Consider the following 18,329-nt stretch of genomic DNA (forward strand, 5'->3'; position numbering starts at 1 on the left):
AGAGAAACTAGTTCATCTATCAGAGAGAAGAAGGTATCTAAGGGTGTATATCCTTAGTATAAAAGTCAAGGTGACTGTTCCAAAGAAGCATGAGGAATGAAACAATATAATGCATCACTGCTGGATTTCATTCCTCATCTTGAGTTTCAAATGTATCACAAGAAGGAAACTTGTTGGAAATATACATACAGTTTTGTTCTTCCAGAAAACTTTCCAGAGGGTATTCTAGTAGACTATGTAAGGATAATGAATGAATGAGTCAGTAAGCGATGAGAGAAAGAGAACCAGGGGCATGAGTTAGTTTCCAGGAAGAAATTTACTAACTGGACAAAGAACATACAACAATAAACACAAACATCCAGAGAATAATTCCATGGTGTGAAAGACATTTCTACTGTAATTCTTAGCCTGTAAATCAGTTTCCAAGACAGATACCTAATGATGTTGCATTATCAATCTCTTAGAGCAAGCACTTTACTTCCATTTCTGAGAGTACATACGCATTGGATACACAAGACAACACGTTGCTGCAAAAGCCAGATGTTATCCTTTGCAAGTCAGAGTTCATACTGAAGTGAGACTGGCCCTACCAAACTGTTTCAAGTTATCAGTTAGAGTGCTTACAACTGTGATTACAACTTGGTTATGTCTGGTTGGTTTCTTGATAAAGAGCTATTTAGACAAACCTGCAGCTGTATTCTGCATTTGAGTATTGTACTGACTCAAATTTTCAGCATCTGGAGCAAGAGAATGTCCTAAGTGCAATTTAGACAAGTGTCCATTGACTGATAATGACAGACGTGTTTCTCATTCAATGTACTATTTTTGTAAGTCTTTTGTAAAATGTTGGCTCTTTGTCACATTAATGTGTTCTCCAATAAAGAAATTTGCAAGTAAAACCAGCATGTAACATATTTTACATCATGATTTTCCTTGGTATATATTGGTGAAATTCTGTATCTGTAATTATTTGAAGGTAAAAACTGCAAAACATACCAAACCAAATATCTGAGCTTATATTTTCAGTGCAAGCATAATGAAAAAGAAAATAAAATGAATCAAGCTGAGAAGCCTAGTCCACACTTTTTTGTAATTAATGAGTTCAAACCAATTTTGAAATGGCTCAGTGTTGCCATTATACATGTAACAATGTTTGAGACCTGTGTTGGTTGCATCTTCCTCCAGCCTACATGGATGACAGAAAGATAGTGTTACCTCTCTGAAAGCCTTCTTCTGGGTTCTTTACATTCTGAAGATAAACATCTGCCAGGGAAATAATCCATTTGTATTTCTGTGCAGACATTTGATGCAGACATTTTACTTGCTTGACACTGAATATCCAGTGTCAAAATGAGTTAGAAATGGATAACCTTTTCCTCTAGCATCAGGGCTGATATAGTAAAGTTCAACATAATATTATATTTTAATTCTTTGTCTGTAATACTGACATTAATAACCTGAAAAGGAAAAGCTTCCTGGTGAATATAATTGCAGCATTTTACCTCAAAGAGTTACCATATTCTCTTATTGTTAAGAGCATAATTTCTCAAGACTTCCCTTGGGAGGGAATTTTTTGCGTGCTTTGGTTTGCTTGTTTTGTTTAACAAGGCAAAAAGTGTATTTAGATCAATTTACAATGCATCAGTATTAGTGATGATCTTATTAAAATTGGGAACTTTACATATAGTCTCTCTCTATAAATGTCCTAGCATATATTGCTAATAGCACTAATGTTGAAAACCAGTATATGTAGGTGTCATTGAACACAATCTTTGACAAAAGATTTTGCTGAAAATTTTGGTTGGACAAACATTATATATTCCTACTTTTTTTTTTTTTTTCCTTTAAAGAATCCCTGTTACATCATCTTTAGAAGAGTGGGAAGTCCAGAAAGGCAAGACATACAGTTAACATAGATAATACAGCTACTGAATATTGTTGAGTCATCCAACCAAAAAGAACGCTGCTATCTAACAACAAAGGGAACTAAAGATACAGAGGTAATGCATGGCCTCCCTTTATTTCTTATGTAAAAGTTTTTACCTGATGTTCAGCCATCTGGCTCTCTGGACTCTTGGCTGGTTCCAGACTCTCATTCAGTTTGAACTCAGTGGTCTCCATTTTACTGGATATAGACTGGAGTGTGTCCTGATACTTCTGTTGACGTTCAAGAGCTTCATAAAGGGTGCGCTGTTTTTCACTTATCTGATGAGGAATAGAAGATATAAGTTCTAACCTCTGATACAGGATTTGAATGTTTTTCTGCTTCATATATCCCCAGGCTTACAAGACAAAAACCAAAAACTTGCAACATCATTTTTCAAAAGTATAAATTAGAAATCAAAACAGCCATATTAAAATTACTTATATGTTTAAACATCATCAATCAAATTCTATGTTCTGTGACTGGAAAAAACAAAGAAACAAACAAAAAACACAAAAAAACACTTTACTATGCAGGGATAAACTATGGACATTCTCATTAATTATTACAGATTTTATGCACTCAATCATGTACATGCACATAGTTTGATAGAGGCATAGTTCTTAATACCCCATAATAGCTGCTGTGCCTTTGCAAAGAATTAAAATATATTGTATGTAATAAAATCTGTAGCCTTTTTGGTATATCACTGAATGTCTATGCTACACTACTATGCAGAAGTGTGTTAAGCTGACTCAGTATTTGGAGGAACTGGATGCTTGGGCCTTTTTTTACCAACATTTCTGGTATGAATTGAATTCCATGTTAGGTTATGGAATATTGTCTGACAACAGCTAATATTTCTGGAGGCAACTATCAGCGCAAATGACTTCTTTTTTTCTTAATAGATGTCCATCCTGCACGGGCTCTCAACGAACAAAGATAATGTAATATAATACTGCAACAGACAATTCTTGTTGCCCCCAGAGAGCCAAGAACTTCAGAGAAGAATACTAGCTAAGCAGGTTAATTGCATTTTATTCCTTACAAGCTAGCGGATTGTTTTAAACCCTCCAGATGAAGACATACCACATTCTTCAGTGTTTCCCAGGAACGCTGCAAATCATCCAATTTGGCACTAGCAGCTGTTTCTAAGCCTGGTTCATAAAACTCCTGGGTGGCTGAAGTGCTGGGTTGAATTTTAGCAGCTTCTGTTTGCAACTGTTCAGCAGATAAGGCTTGGTAATAAGCAATGTCCTACAAGCACGAAGCACATTATTGCACTTTCAAAATAAAAGATAATATATAAGACTATCCCCCCACATACTGATCCATTGCACGTCTGTTAAAAACAAACAAACCAAACCAAAACAACAACAAAAAAACCCATCACCAAGACACAAAGCCAAAAGAACCAAGCAATCCCTGAACAACAAAGTAAATAAATATTTAAAAGTAATACACTGAGTGTGGTTTGGAGCTTTAATATGATGAAAATTGTGGATCCTTTTTTTTTTTTTTCCATGTCGACAGTATCTGTTTGGATGGATATTAGCCAGGAGGCTCAAGATGCAACTGTGGACAGACATGGAATGTCTGTGAGGGGAGTGCTCAAATTTGGAACAACATTCTAGCAACACAGCTATAAATGGGGAAAGCCCATCACAACCCAGTGAGTTGTGGGTATTGTAGGTGGCAAAGAATATCACTCTAACGAACATTAGCATAGAGAAGACAACAGAAGAACTGAAATTGAATATGCCAAAGGACTAGTCAATGAAGTAAGAAAGAATATTAAGCATTGGTCTTCAAACAGGTACTGTTGACTCACTCATGAAAGACAGTGGGCAGAGGGACCAGAAGTACTAAGGAAAATGGGCAAGTGTTCAAGCTACCACTGAAAAATTCAAGGCAGAAATATTTCCCATCAGAACTTGTGTATTTAGTGTTTGGCTATTTCTTCAACTGTTGCAACAAGACACCGGGACCAAGACGTCATATGCTACCACTACAGATCTTTTTGTGACCTTTTAAGAGTTGTGATAAGATTCTTAAAATCTTTTTTAGCTGTGTCTCTCTCCACCCTTCCCTCACTCCCCAGACTTTTTTTTAAGAGGAGTTTTAATTCAAAACAAAGACCCTGGGCAACTGCTACTTTACAACAGTGATAGATATTTCACTTTCTTGTATTACATGCTTTTGTTTTACTGTTTCCATACATAGGATCAGTATTTCCACTAATATGCAGCTGACACTTGTTTTGTATTTTTGTAACTTACTAGCACTCTCAAAATAGCACTTAGATGTCTCAATTCGGGATACCTACATTTGATCATTAGGAGATATTATGGAACTCTGATGGAAGATTGTGTTACTTTAATCCCTAATCTCTCTCTACAGTTTTAACAACACATTTCTCCTACCCCAAGAGGGAAAAAATAATTAAATAAAACAAAACAAAAACCTTTATAAGTGCTCTGATTATTTTCCCCCAAAACTAAATTAATGTAGTTCTTTACTTTCTAGAGATCCAGTTCACATATTTTTCTGGTACATTGCAGGTGATATTCCTGTGAGAAATTACTTCTGTTAGCACTGGCTACTTAAAAAGAAAAAAAAATCCAAATTAGTTTTGCAGAGTTTTTTTTTTTTTTTTCTGAATACAAATATTTTTAACGTTTAAGTTCCTAACTCTCTCTTCTCTAGGGTTATTGTTGTTGTTGCTGTTATTATTATTTTTTTACTATTATTATTTGCCAACCTTCTTTCATGAAGTCTTCCTAGTCATCCATCATGATCCTCTCTGGCAACTTCAAAATTTCTTTAGTTTAAATCTCATGTGTATGGGAACCTAAGCATTTTGTAAGTAAACCAGTGCATTTTGGAATGTTCTTCCCCTTATTGTCTAGTAAGTGAAGTTCATTTCAACATTAACCACACTGAAGAAACCTTCATCTGTCAGTTTTTTTTTTTTTACATTATTATAACACGAGTGATTTTATCTCTTTCAAAGAACTCCTGCTAAATGAAAGACATCATATTTTTGTTCAATTTTACCCTAGTAAATCACAGGTTCTAAAACTTGTGTGTTCCATGTCAGGTTATGTTACAACAGCATTATTACTGGATTTTCCTTATTATTTGAGTTACTGGATTTTTATTTATCTATCTATTTATTTATTTCCCACCCCCTAGAGAAATGTAATGAACCTACGAAGGATTTGTTTATTAGGCCACAAGATGTTCTTGGTCATTCAACTCTTTCACTGATTGACATTGACATTTTTTTTTTTTTTGTTCTACCATTAAGTAAATATTACCAGGAAATTTCTGATTATCTGAAGTAAGAGAAAAATCCTTCTGATTCATCATATAACATTTTTATTATTCTGTTGAAGAATGCTACCTTTATTACTATCTTACCCTAATGTTCTTTCTTATATAAGTTCATGAAAATGAATCCTTTAGATTTAGCAACTTCTAAAGCACCATGTACATCTTCAAAATTAGTGGAAGGAATTATTGGGCAGCTTGCTCAAACTTCTCTAATTCTTTTCAGCAATGCAACACAACATGACTCTACCTTCATATTCTGCAACAGTCAATTTTGGGAATAAAAACAAATGCAAAAAACAAACAACAACCACAAAACATGATGAATTCAGTGAGGTGGTGACTGCTCCTAAGGCTAATTTATAAACTTAATCTTAGCATTATATATGTGCCTTCATGTACATGCTGCTCAGTATGCTGGTTCATTGCTCACATTATAATGAATGCTGATGTACACTGGATCCTAGTAGAAGTGCCAGAGTCCACAGTTTTAATTTAAAAAATTTATTTCACTGATCTCTCTTATTACCACTTAAAATAGACTGTCACTGAAATATGGAATGAACAATACATGATAAAATTACATGAAATTTAATACTTGAAATGGTATTAAATGGAAGATAGTCTGCAAATTCAATGCTACAATGACAATGATGCTGTAAGATAGATGTATATGGATATAATACAATGTTTTATTATTTAAAATTGCATTTTTTCTCAGGATGCAAGATTCCATTGTGTACTGCTGTGAAAATCGAAAATAGGGTATAAATAGAAAATAGTAGTGACATGGAAGAGCTTTGTAACTGTCACTTAAAATTTATTTTAAAAGTAGCGAATAGCCGTAATGCCAAATTACATATTTTAAACTCATTAGTCAATATTTGTACACATTTTGAGCTAGAATCTGAAGGTTCATTTAAGTTACAGGTACAGCCTCATTTTCTTGGATCTATAGGCAAATATTATTTCACAGGATTAAATAAACCACCTGTGGAATGGAACCATACATGTCTCTGAGACAAAAGCTGAATGAATGCCAAGAGGGAGGTACCTGGTTAACAGAAGCATCTGTATTAGCCACAGGTGAGGGAGAGCGACAGGCAGGTGGAGAAGAGATCTCACTGTTGGTTCCCTCCTCCCCAGACTCCTCAGTGACAGGGGAGAGCAGTGTGTGACAGCGACCAGCAGTCATCTGCCACAGGAAAAGCAAACCCCAGAGCACAGGAAGAAAATCAGTTACCTCAGCTTAGGTTTACTTAGACTGAGATCAAAACAAGAGAAAAAACAAAACAAAACACACAGCTGGAATGAACATGACAGCATTTAGTCATCCTTCGTGCCCTTACATTTGCCAGGTTAAAATTCTGGTGAATTAATAGTCATATTTACTAGCCATACTTTAATTATGAACGTTCTCTTTTGTAACCTAATGAATTTAAAAGGAAATGTACAGCCAGCAACTGAATAACATGCCAGGGTCTGTCTAAATGTCTTCTTGTGCAATCAGAGATGCATATGGAAATATTATGGACAGATACAGAATAATGAAGTATTGGTATCTATATCCAGGCCTGGTTAGAACAACAAGGAATACACATAAGATATAAAAAACATATAATCCATAGTAACTTATAATTTTTGCTTCCCCTGTTGTTATACCATGATAAATCTTGAAATCTGCACTCAGGCAAAAATCCCAATGACATTAGCAGTATGTTTATAGTAAGACCCAACAAGAAACAAAAACATTTTAACTCAAACATGAGGCCTATGTCAATACTTAGCCAGCTTTCATTCCCACATACTCATTTGAAAATATAGCAGCATACAGTCAAGTATCACATCAACTTTTTAATAAAAGAGCTTTATAAATATGCTCTGTAAAATACATGCACTGCAACATGCTATGAAATAATATTTCTTCTGTTTTTATCTGATTCCTGCAATTCAACAGTTTTTTGGCATTTGCTCACACACGCTGATAGCTAAGAAAAAGCACTGAATTTGCATATTATTACAGATAACTGCCACTGGTGTTTGTCTGTTAAATAACTTCATCCTATATCTATGAGTCTTGAAAACCCATATAAAGCAAAATACAGTAAGGGGAAGCTGTAGCTTGTTTGGTTTGCAACACTCCAGCCATTTCAAAAGCAAAATGTAGATATGAGCTGTGGCAACTCGCTACGCAGGAGTGTTGCAATGATGCAAAAGCAATCAGCTCAGATAAACGGTCCTGAGAACAATTCATTCCTTACCATAACCACTGAAGGATGAGAAGGGTGTGCCGGGAGCAGGTCTGAATCCAGCTCCTCCATTCCTTCTGAAAGCCCTTCCACCTCTGTCACTGTCAGCAGCATAGTGGCATGTTTTGCTTTCATTGTTAACATCTTGCACTTCGAATTCAACGAAGCAATTTGCTCCTGGTATCCTTTGATCTTCTGCGCCAGCTCCTGAGGAAACATATTTTTTCCCTAATGCAGAGGCAGCCAATAAAGGCCAGAGGACTAGCAGCATTCCAGCTTCCGTAGAGAAGGCAAGCTCTCCCCTCCTAGCCCAGCCAATGAAATCATAGTGCTGCCTCTCAGAAACCCTGCATAAGCAGCAGCACTAGCTGAAAAGCAGGATGTTGATTGTGGAGGGAACAAGTCAGGCTGCGTCTCACTGCACAGCTAAACCGCAAAGCAGAGAGCTTTGAAGTGAAACCGGAAAAGTACTGTGAAAGCCTCTGTGTGATCATTGCAGAAGTGAAGGACACCCCATACTTGCATCCAGCCTGAACTGGACACAAATTCTCTATGCTTCAATTTACAAAAAAGCAGAACATATCTCCTTCTTTCTTTTCTGTTTTTTCTTTCTGACCTATTTGCATTTATCTACGGAAGATGAAGCTTTTCCACATACTGCATGCCATGAAAATGAGGTCATGTAATAAGCAGAACTGTAAAAAAAAATGCACCATTCAGCTCTCACCAGAAAGAATGAACAGTTCAAACAATAACTCACAGGGTTTAACAAGATCAATTGTAATATGAACAATAGTTCACATAATAAGATTAAATGCAGACTGAATCACTTCTGGTCAGTGTTTGGACATATTTTATCTTATTTCTGTTTTGGATAAGTTTTCAGAGTTAAAAACTGAACTGCAGACAGTACTAGCTCTTCTTTAATAAGCATTGGTAGATCTGGCCTAAAGCTGAGTATATTTTAAAATATTGTTTATCATGGCAATGAAATGGTCTATCTGTGTGGTGAAACATCACCACAATAAGTTTAGTCAGAGAAGAAACATGGAACAGAATAGACAGAAACTGATTAATATTCTCTCATACACTTTACTGCTGCCTAGTTCAGTGTCTGGTTTCAAGGCATTCAATTCATATTTTTCAAATAAAAACTGCAGGGAGATTTTCACATTTCTGTCAAAGCCAATGTTCCTGCCTCCCTGGAGGCTCAGTGATGTGATAGAATTTTGATTTATACAGTTAAAACAACATTTGTGTAAGCTTGCCTGTTAGTTCAGTGATTATTCATTCTAATGGATATTTCTAAATTATTTGTATACCTGCTTTATTTTTTTCACCTAATGAAAGTTTTCAGGGAAAAATAGCAACAGAAGTTGCAAGATCTAGTATAATAAATATAATATTGTGTAATAATAAATGATTGCAGTATCTTTAAAAAGGAAAATAAAATTATTGCTTCAGGCAAGTAAAATTAAAAGATTATTTTGGTTATAAAACATTTTCAGTAAACCTTTTCCTCAAAATCACAGTGGAGAACAGTCATGGTGGAAAATACAGAGTTCGAAGTGGATGCATCACAAAGACTGATGATGACTTTTTCTGTCTGGGACTCAATGGTACCTGCTCACTGTTTGTCATGTCAGCAACAAAACAACCTCTCTTGGAGCTCCAAGGTTCACCTTGGAGACTAAACAAAGTCTCAAGTATAAAACAGTTCATGAGATCAATTGAAAAACTGTGATCAAATCAAGCCATAGCTTTAATGTCTAGTAGCTGGAATAGAGTTATCTGCTCTATTTGTCTAGTACTAGTCATTTACTAATATTTGATGAATGGCACATCTCAGCAACACACAAGTGGGAAATCTATTATCATTCAAAACACACTACTCCATCAATACTGTTGAAAGGTAATAACATTTGTATAATTAATGTCCAATGCACCAAGAATCTAACATACCTCCTTCAATTGAATACAAAGAAAATAAAAAAAGATGCAAAAATGTGATTGTGAAAAAAAAAATAAAACAACTTATAAAGGTAATTTCCTGTGAGGTACTGTATATCCATTAAAATCATACACAAGTATGGAGATACTTGCCCACATTCTTTTCTGAAGGTCTAAAGAAACAGGGTTCAGTAAACTTAGTTCCAGAGTATAACTGCATACATATGCAGTACTACAAGCTTTCTAGAAAACAGTGTACATTCCTTATATTTCCATCCTCCTATTTTCATTCTAAACAAAGGTACTAAAAATGCTTATTTAAGTTCCTGTACATGCAGGGTTAAACAGACAATCTGGCAACTAATGTTTTCTTAAATTAATAAAACACAGGACAAGCCTGTGTTGACAGACTTGCTTTTTAAAGTTGTATAACAATATAGAGTCCACTTATGTAACTGTGTGCTTTTCCACAACTAGTGAGCAGACAAAATGCAAACCAAAAATATGTGTATCTTAGTCTTTTAAAACCCCTTGTCTCTAAATGTGGAAAGCTTGAGAGTGTGAAACCTGTCCACTCCCTGGCTGTTCCCAAAAATATGCAGTAAAGCTGCTATCTTCTTGCAGATGTTTAAAAGGAATCTTCTAAACTGAAGCTACTGAATTTGTTGAAATGCAGATGAAACTACAAGCTGCCCCATTATAAATTCGTCCCTGCAGCCTCATTCCTTTCTCCATCAGCATTGCTCTGTATCACTAAAGTGACTCTCCTGCTGCTTTTGTTGTTCCAGAACATTTGAATAGAAAGTCTAGCATTTTGAATTCCCTGTTAAAAATACAGAAGGTATTGTTTTGTTGTTGTTGTTGTTGTTTTATTTTGTTTTGTTTTGTTTCTAAAGGAAAACACTCTGCATTTATAGTGAGTTGCTTTTGTGAAAACTATAGACAGAAAAGGATCAACACATATAACATTAGTTTAGGTTACGTAATATCCCAGGCTGATTTTTAATTCAAAGTTAAAGAAATGGTGCCATCTGCTGTCAAAAGTGATACACATGTATTGATGCATTTTCTATCTGTTGGAGTACATAGCAGATAGAGGCATAGAAAAGGGGTTCAGGAGCTCCCATGCCAGCACAGCAGAAAAGGCTCCATGGAGACTGTCCTGATTCATGTGACTACTTACAGTCAATGGGTTTGAGGGCAAAACCTGTAACTTCACAGGATAGAACTCTTCCCCAAAATGGCTTGACAAGAATCCTTTGGAGTGACTCTTGCAGACTTTTCCTCCAAATTTACTGTAGTTTTCCTGTGATTCAAGTCCCCTGGTATTTTCTTACATTAATGGCATGGAAATAAGTCAGGACTTTAAGATATATCTAAGGATTGCTGAATTGGCAGTGATCAAGTGACTAAATGCTTAGCATTGACTTCTGTGATGTTCCTCAGTTAACCTGTGTTAACTGCCCCTTAAATACATAATGTTTTACTTTGCATAATGTTGCCTGGAGATTAGGACATATTTAATTGAATAAACAAATAAATACTCCAGATTGCACTAATAGCATGAGTTTCCTATCGGGTATTGGTTTATCTGCTCAGATAGCCTTCAAGCACATCCAAAAAACTACTCAGCTAATTTATGAAACTTGGTTATGAAAATTATTTTAGGCCAGTGAACGGCCAGTGAGCCTATGTTTTTCTGTCTTTCCTACCTCATGACGAGAAATCTGGACCTGGAGTTCACGGATGTTGCTGGTTGCTACTGGCTTGTCTTGAATTTCACAATGGGCACTCTCTATCATTTGCTGTAAATGTTTCATCTCTTGCTCATATTGCTCATACTGAACCACAGCTTCCTAGAGAGGAAAAAAAAAAATCAAGTGTCTACATGAAAATAAGTATTTATTTACTCTAAGTATGACCAATTTCCCTTCTGCACTGAAGCAAACTTACACCCAACTGGCGCTTGCACCTTGGCAAGCTGAAGTGTTTCTGTTTGTTTGCTTGTTTTTAAGATATTCAATATTGAGGCTAGAATTTCAGCTTTCAATAAGCATCTGCCCCAAGCATACTCACCAAAAGACAGCATTGATTATTTGATAGATTTAATATAAGCACTTTCATCTATTTATTCAATTCAAGCCTCCTTCTATGAAATGGAAAAACTACATGAGAAACTTAAATTTTAAAGAATCATAGAAAATACAACTGGGAGAAGATCCTGAAGACTGATTTAGACCATTATCCTAACAGTGTGGTATCATTATTTTCTTTTTAGTATAAACTTCCCAGAAATTGGCCTGAACTGTTTTTAAAAACCTTTAGTCTGATATTATGCCTTTCTTTATACTTAACTACCTTTAATAATTAGAAGCCTCTACTGTTATTTAACTTGAATTTCTGTAGCTGTACCTTAGCTCAATATGTATTTTTCTATCACTAACTAGCAGAAAAAAAAAAAAAGTTTATTCTGTTCTTTGGAAATACGTTTTACATATTTAGGTATGAAATCAAGCTATCAAACAAAAACTAATTTTCTTGTATTTAGCAAAGCTTGGAAGTGAAAATTTAATACATACTGAATGTCTTCAAAATCAGGAAGGAAATATTTAGAAAGCTTAAATAAAAAAAATAATAACTTCTAGCTTAGAAAGCTATTTAGCTCAATGTTACGTTATTATTTTAAGCAGCTGATGTTATAATGTTATAATGTTATATAATGTTTAATGATATAATGTTATAATGTTTAATGTTATAATTAAAATTAATTTCATTAACTGATTATATTAATTAAAATATTACCCTGCATACAAATGTATATTAACTATTTGTTTATTTAATCCTAGCAGCATTACAAAAAACATTTCAAGATTCAGGACAGAACCACCATAAGAGTCTGATGAGTAAATTGACCAATAACATCATCAAAAATGTTAACCCCCCCCAAATATGTAATCAGAAAGGACTGAAACATACTAAGAAACATACTAATTGTATGACTGGGCAAAGAAGAATGGATAGAGATATAAAATTGTTTTCATTGCAATTTGTGCGGTCAAATTACTCAGAGTAATATATGGGACACAGTTACTCTTGCCTGCATGATGTTGCACTGCTGAATGGCAGTGTGCTGCAGGCGGCTAGCTTCCTCCTGGAGCCGAAGGGCAGTGTGACATATTGGCAGGCTGGTGACCACCTCTTCAGGAATCCTCAAGGCACTTTGGCAAACTTGTACTGCATGAACTTTTGGCTTCAGTGATTCCATTTCAGACAACAGATGCTAGAAAAAGTCAGTGCCACAATAAGCCCATTTTGCAGAACTCACAGAACATTTGATGCAGCAAAAGATAATTACGAATTCACGAACTAAAATAAACAATGAATTTGATTATCTGTTTGTTGGTTTGTTTGTTTGCTTTTAATTTAATATAATTAGGATACACTTTGTCTAGAGTTTTTCATTCTGAAATGAGCATTCTTTTAAAGTGTTAGTTAACCAAAATACCTACATATCAGGCATAAAAATAATTCATGAAAAAAACAGTCATTCTTATTTCTGAGTGTCTAAGCACAAGAATAATTCTGTTAACATATCTGATAAATATCTTTAAAAAATCCACAGATTGAAGCTGCATAGGAGTCACTTATGCACACATATATTTTAACGTTAAAATCCAAGTGGAACTCTATGTTGAAGCACAGTTAAAAAACAGCAAATGAATCCTGTTGTGTTTACAGTCTTCCTTTGAAAATATAAATAATTGCTGAAAATATTTAAAGTTCAAAAGGCAATAAAGCACCAAAAATACACATACAGATTTATTTATTTGTTTCTGTTTAGTAATCATATGTTGGGTGCCCTTTTTAATAGTCTCTATTCCTTTCACAATGTCTATGCATGAGAAGCATATAAAACTGCAATGATATAAGTGCAATTAATAGATTCTATTGGTATTCTTTTATCTTTGTTAGGGAATTAGATGTACATTAAAGCTTTCCTTTTGATTAAAATATACAGTTTTAACACAGAAAAAAAATAGTAAAAGGCAAAGCTGATGAAAAGAACCTCAGTACATTAGAAAAGCTTTGAAGCTCAATAAATACAAATCATCTAGGCAATGTATTTGGTGAACAAGGATGAAGAGACTGATTGTCTCCCTCCTCCTACACCATTTGCAGAAAGATAGACTTCATGAAGTATGGTGGGTAGACTTGGTACAACGACCTGTTCCTTGGACTGGGAAGGCCTCTCCTCTGTCGGGCCCTGCACTGCTGGCAAAAGATGACTTGTGCAACTGGCACTCAGAGGTACCATGGGGCCACATGCCTCTCTGTCTGGTGAAATACATGTGCAGGGGCTACAGCCCCTTTCCATCTGTACAAAAGATAGGTATACTTAGAAGACCTGACAGAGCCAGTGCAAAGAACATAGTACTCCTTTACTCTTTGGGTGGGTGATGTCTTTCACCTATATTCTTCAATGTCATGTTCTGAAACTCGTATGCAATCTCTAGAATAAAGGCCATATATTTTAATCAAAAGTAAAGCTCTGTAAATTTACCTATCATCTATATATATATATATATTATTTTTTTTTCTGCATATTTCAATCCTAAAGTGGACCTGTTGACATTTAATTTTCCTGGGAGACTAGAACAGTTAAATCTCTATATCAGATTGCAGCAAGAAATGTTTCTCAAGGAACTTAGTAAGCTATAACATGGATTACTTTTCTTGTCTTGAAACTGTGGCCAAAAGTAACAAGTCAAAAAATCTCCATAGTACACCAAGTACAATCAGCAGTATCTTATGGTGGTAATTCAACTAAACAAATATAAAAGTAACTGGGCTTACAAAATACTGAGTTTTCTTAGCTTTTCACTTGACTATTGGGGGAGCAAGCAGTATACTATCTTCTTGCACCTCTAGCTACAAAACAGGGATAACAATCCAGAATTCCTTTTGAAGTACTTTAAGAATATTTTGATAAAAAGTTCTAGATAAAAGCTTGGGTTTATAACTATTAACATGTATTGAACTTGAATTGTATGGTCAATTCTCAGGACTGCATAAAGCTAAGAACAAACCCACAAAGTGTTATGCTTCAAACAATTCCTTTGAGGGAATGAATTTCCCATTTAATATCTTTGTTGGTGACATGGACAGTGGGATAAGAGTGCAAACTTAGCAAGTTTGTGGATGACACCAAGCTGAGTGGTGTGGTTGACATGCTGGAGGGAAGGGTTGCCATCCAGATGGACCTTGACAGGCTTGAGAGGTGGGCCTGTGCAAACCTCATGAAGTTCAACATGGTCAAGTGCAAGGTCCTGCCCATGGGTCAGTGCAATCCCAAGCATGAACACAGGCTGGGTGACAAGAGGATTAAGAGCAGACCTGAAGAAAAGGACTAGGAAGTATTGGTGGACAAAAAACTGAACATAAGCTGGCAGTGTGTGCTTGCAGCCCAGAAAGCTAACTGTATTCTGAGCTGCATCAAAAGAAGTGTGGCCAGTGGGTCGAGGGAGGTGATTCTCCCCCTCTGCTCTGCTCTTGTGAGACCCCACCTGGAGCACTGCATTCAGCTCTGGGACCCCCAGCATAAGAAAGATATGGATCTGTTGGATTTGGTCCAGAGGAGGGCCCACAAAGATGATCAAAGGGCTGGAGCACCTCTCCTACAAAGAGAGGCTGAGAGGATTGAGGATTTTCAGCCTGAAGAAGAGAAGGCTCTGGAGAGACCTTATAGTGGCCTTCTAGCACTTATCCAGGCTATAAAGAAAAGCTAAAGAGGGACTCTTTGTCAGGTAATATAGTTACAGGACAAGGGGTAATGGATTTAAACTAAAAAAGTGAGATTTAGATTAGATGTAAGGAAGAAATTCTTTACCCAGAGGGTGGTGAAGCACTGGAACAGGTTGCCCAGAGAAGTTGTGAATGCCCCATCCCTGGAGGTATTCAAAGCCAGGTTGGATGGGGCTTTGAGCAACCTTGTCTACTGGAAGGTGTCCCTGTCCATAGCAGTGTGGGTGGAAACAGATGAGCTTTAAGGTCTCTTCCAACTCAAAAATATGTGATTCTATGGTTTGATCCCTTATTCCCTTGGCAGTAATTTGCAGCTAGATTTTGAAAAAATGGTCTACCTAAGAAACACCACAAGTCTTACCAACATTATTTGTGTAAGCTCATGCTACTCAAGAGCTAACTTTGAGGTCCTGCCCTTTTACCTGTCTGTGAGACAGTTGATCTTTCAAGCTCAAACGTCCGAGCTCTGGAGAAGTCAGTGTGGCTTGGGCTTGCTCCAGAGCAGCCTGCAGGGCTCTCAGCTCAACTTCAAATTTCTTCATGTCCTGTAACATAATAGATTTGATTCAGAAATAAGAAAAAAAAATCACTAGAAATATAAATATCTGGATTTTGTAGCTGTGCCCCTTATTACAGTGTCAAAGCTATGTCATAATTTTAACAATGAAAACTGTTTAAAATATTAGATGAAAATATCAGTCATATGAGGGTATAAATAGGTCCCAAATCCAGAGTTATTTATTACTATTTATTACTATTTCAAGTACTTCATCCATCTCAAATACAGCATTTATATTATAAAACTGATTTCAATGTGCTAGGTCTAGAAAGGTGATCAAGATGACTTCTAGTCGCCTTCCCACAATAAGACAGGACAGAACTGTCTTATTTTTACAGACTGTTTTTAACGACCACTACCATCAGTGTCCTTCTTATCTCTATAGACAACATACTCCGGTGTCCTAGTACTATTATTTTGAAGATTTTTTTTCTGGTTGTTAGACATGAAACTATATTTTGTTGTAATTTCAATTCTCTACTTACTATCTTATTAACAGCAGACATGAACAAATTATTTTTATCCTTTCTGAATACTTCATATGTTAGGATAATCCTTTTTCATGCGTATTTTCTTGCAAGTTTATACTCATGACACTGTTATCACTATCCTCTGTTCTTTATCCAGTGAGTCCACAACATTCCTCAAGTGGAAAACAGGACACAGCTGAAACTTTGCTACTGACCAATAGGGAGAATAAAAGAACTGCTTCACATATCTTCATAATTAAATACTTTATATTCTGTATAGTGTTTGGATTTTTTTTTTTTTGCAACAATGTTCATTTATTTTTCTATGATTGAAGTCAAGACCCTTGTACAGTGTGCCTCTTGCCAGTAGCTCCTCTTTCAGATACACAAGTACTTTTTTTTTCCCCCCTCATTTAAAGGTAACAATTTGCCTTTGTCCCTATTCAATAGCAGCTTTATTTATTTTTTTGTTTGTTTGTTTAATTAATTATTTATTTATTTCCAGGTGGCTCCTGTACTTTTGTCTAAGCTGTTTTCTTGCTAAGTTGTTTTTTGTCTAAGCAACTTAAAAACCATGGTCTTTAAAACACCATCCACCTCACTAATGAAAATTATTGACAAGTATCAGACCCAAAATCCTTGAAAAATCCTACTTGATGTATCCTACCTTTTGGGTGCAAAGCATGGATAATTACACACCAGATAAAATTCTGAACATTCTATTTTATTATTATTATTAAACATCTACCTATTTTATTTTCAACTAGGTAAGCTTTAACATTTGCTAATAACAATATCATGTAAAACATTATTAAAGATATTGGACACGTGCATTTATCTACAAAACCTATTATTTTCATGTTAAATTGCACTCTTTTGATATGATTTTCTTTCTTCACAAATCTATGATGACTTCTATTCAGCTCCATGTTTCCATGTTAAAATTTACAAATAGTTTATTCAATTATACCAACATTTATCTGAGAATTGAAGATACTAAGTTTAATTTCTACTGTGCTTACTTGTATGCATTTTTTTTCCCATGGGAAAAATAAGTAAAAGCCTTTCAATTCATAAGGAGAAGGGGTGGAGGGGCAGGACATGACTCTCATGAAAATGTTGGTTTTCTTGAGCAGCCACTACGTATGATGAGACCCGGCATCCCAAGATGTGGTGAACATTGCTTCAGAGAATGCAGAGAAGGTTTTCTCCTTCTGCTCCCATGCAGCCTTTTTTTTTTTTTTCTTTTCCCCTTTAATTAAACTGCTCCTTATCTCAACCCATTAACTTTTCTTTTTTAATTGTGTTTTCTCCCCCTGCCCTTCTGAAGAGGGGGAGAGAGAAGTGTGTTGGAGTTAGCTGCCCATCAGTCGTTAAACATGGTCATGTTGCCATATCCTATAAATACTGTCAAATGAATCACATTTTTAACCATTTTAAAATTAGCTATGATTGTCCTAACTATTAGCGATAGGATATTCCTAGTTGCCTTTAGGTACTATTTTCCTACTTACTTGTGTGTAGCTGTAGCATCTGACAAAAACAAAGAAACAAAAAACAAACCTAGAAATATACAATACTCTTTTATATTCTTTTTACCAAATTATTGTGTCAAATAAAATAATAATAAAAAAATAAAAATTTTGTGCCCTAACCGTAAGAGCAAATAGAAAAGACTTCTGTGCTTTTTTCCTGTGTCTTGTACCAGTTTATAGTGCCCTCATGCATTACATAAGGATAACACACATATATTAATAATAAACCCATATGGAAGAGTTGCAAAGAAGTATCAGGAACATGGAAAAGCATGTTCCTTCTTTTCATTGCACTGTGTTGGAGAGACAGGTCTTCCATTATAGAGTCCTGGTCTGGTCCAGTGCTGATTCGAATACATAGAGAGCTATCTTCTAAGCGAAAACTAAAGAAATGGTACAGCATAAATACTGACAGAGACATTTTCATCTCAATTCAAGTACCTAAACACAGGTGTTTAGTGCCATTTAAGACACACCATGGTACCCAATACATCTATCTAGAGAGGG

The 18,329-nt window shown here is 35.5% G+C and overlaps 1 protein-coding gene across 17 annotated transcripts in view; it reads right to left on the reverse strand.

The window, feature by feature from the left end:
• The window catches only part of SYNE1 (spectrin repeat containing nuclear envelope protein 1), a 311,711-nt gene that overhangs the window by 103,962 nt on the left and 189,420 nt on the right, over window positions 1-18,329 (reverse strand). For 15 of the 17 annotated variants that reach the window (XM_013178233.3, XM_048076956.2, XM_048076961.2 and 12 more), the window contains 7 exons: window positions 15,681-15,803; window positions 12,554-12,736; window positions 11,169-11,312; window positions 7,519-7,713; window positions 6,312-6,452; window positions 3,014-3,181; window positions 2,044-2,205 (listed from right to left, as the gene is read on the reverse strand). In XM_013178233.3, coding sequence (XP_013033687.3) covers window positions 2,044-2,205; window positions 3,014-3,181; window positions 6,312-6,452; window positions 7,519-7,713; window positions 11,169-11,312; window positions 12,554-12,736; window positions 15,681-15,803 — 1,116 coding nt within the window. The remainder of the gene's footprint in view (window positions 1-2,043; window positions 2,206-3,013; window positions 3,182-6,311; window positions 6,453-7,518; window positions 7,714-11,168; window positions 11,313-12,553; window positions 12,737-15,680; window positions 15,804-18,329) is intronic. The other 2 variants (XM_048076960.2, XM_066994198.1) reach the window with 2 other exon arrangements.

Source organism: Anser cygnoides, chromosome 3 (assembly GCF_040182565.1).
Source record: "Anser cygnoides isolate HZ-2024a breed goose chromosome 3, Taihu_goose_T2T_genome, whole genome shotgun sequence".
Taxonomy (NCBI): Eukaryota; Metazoa; Chordata; class Aves; order Anseriformes; family Anatidae; genus Anser; species Anser cygnoides.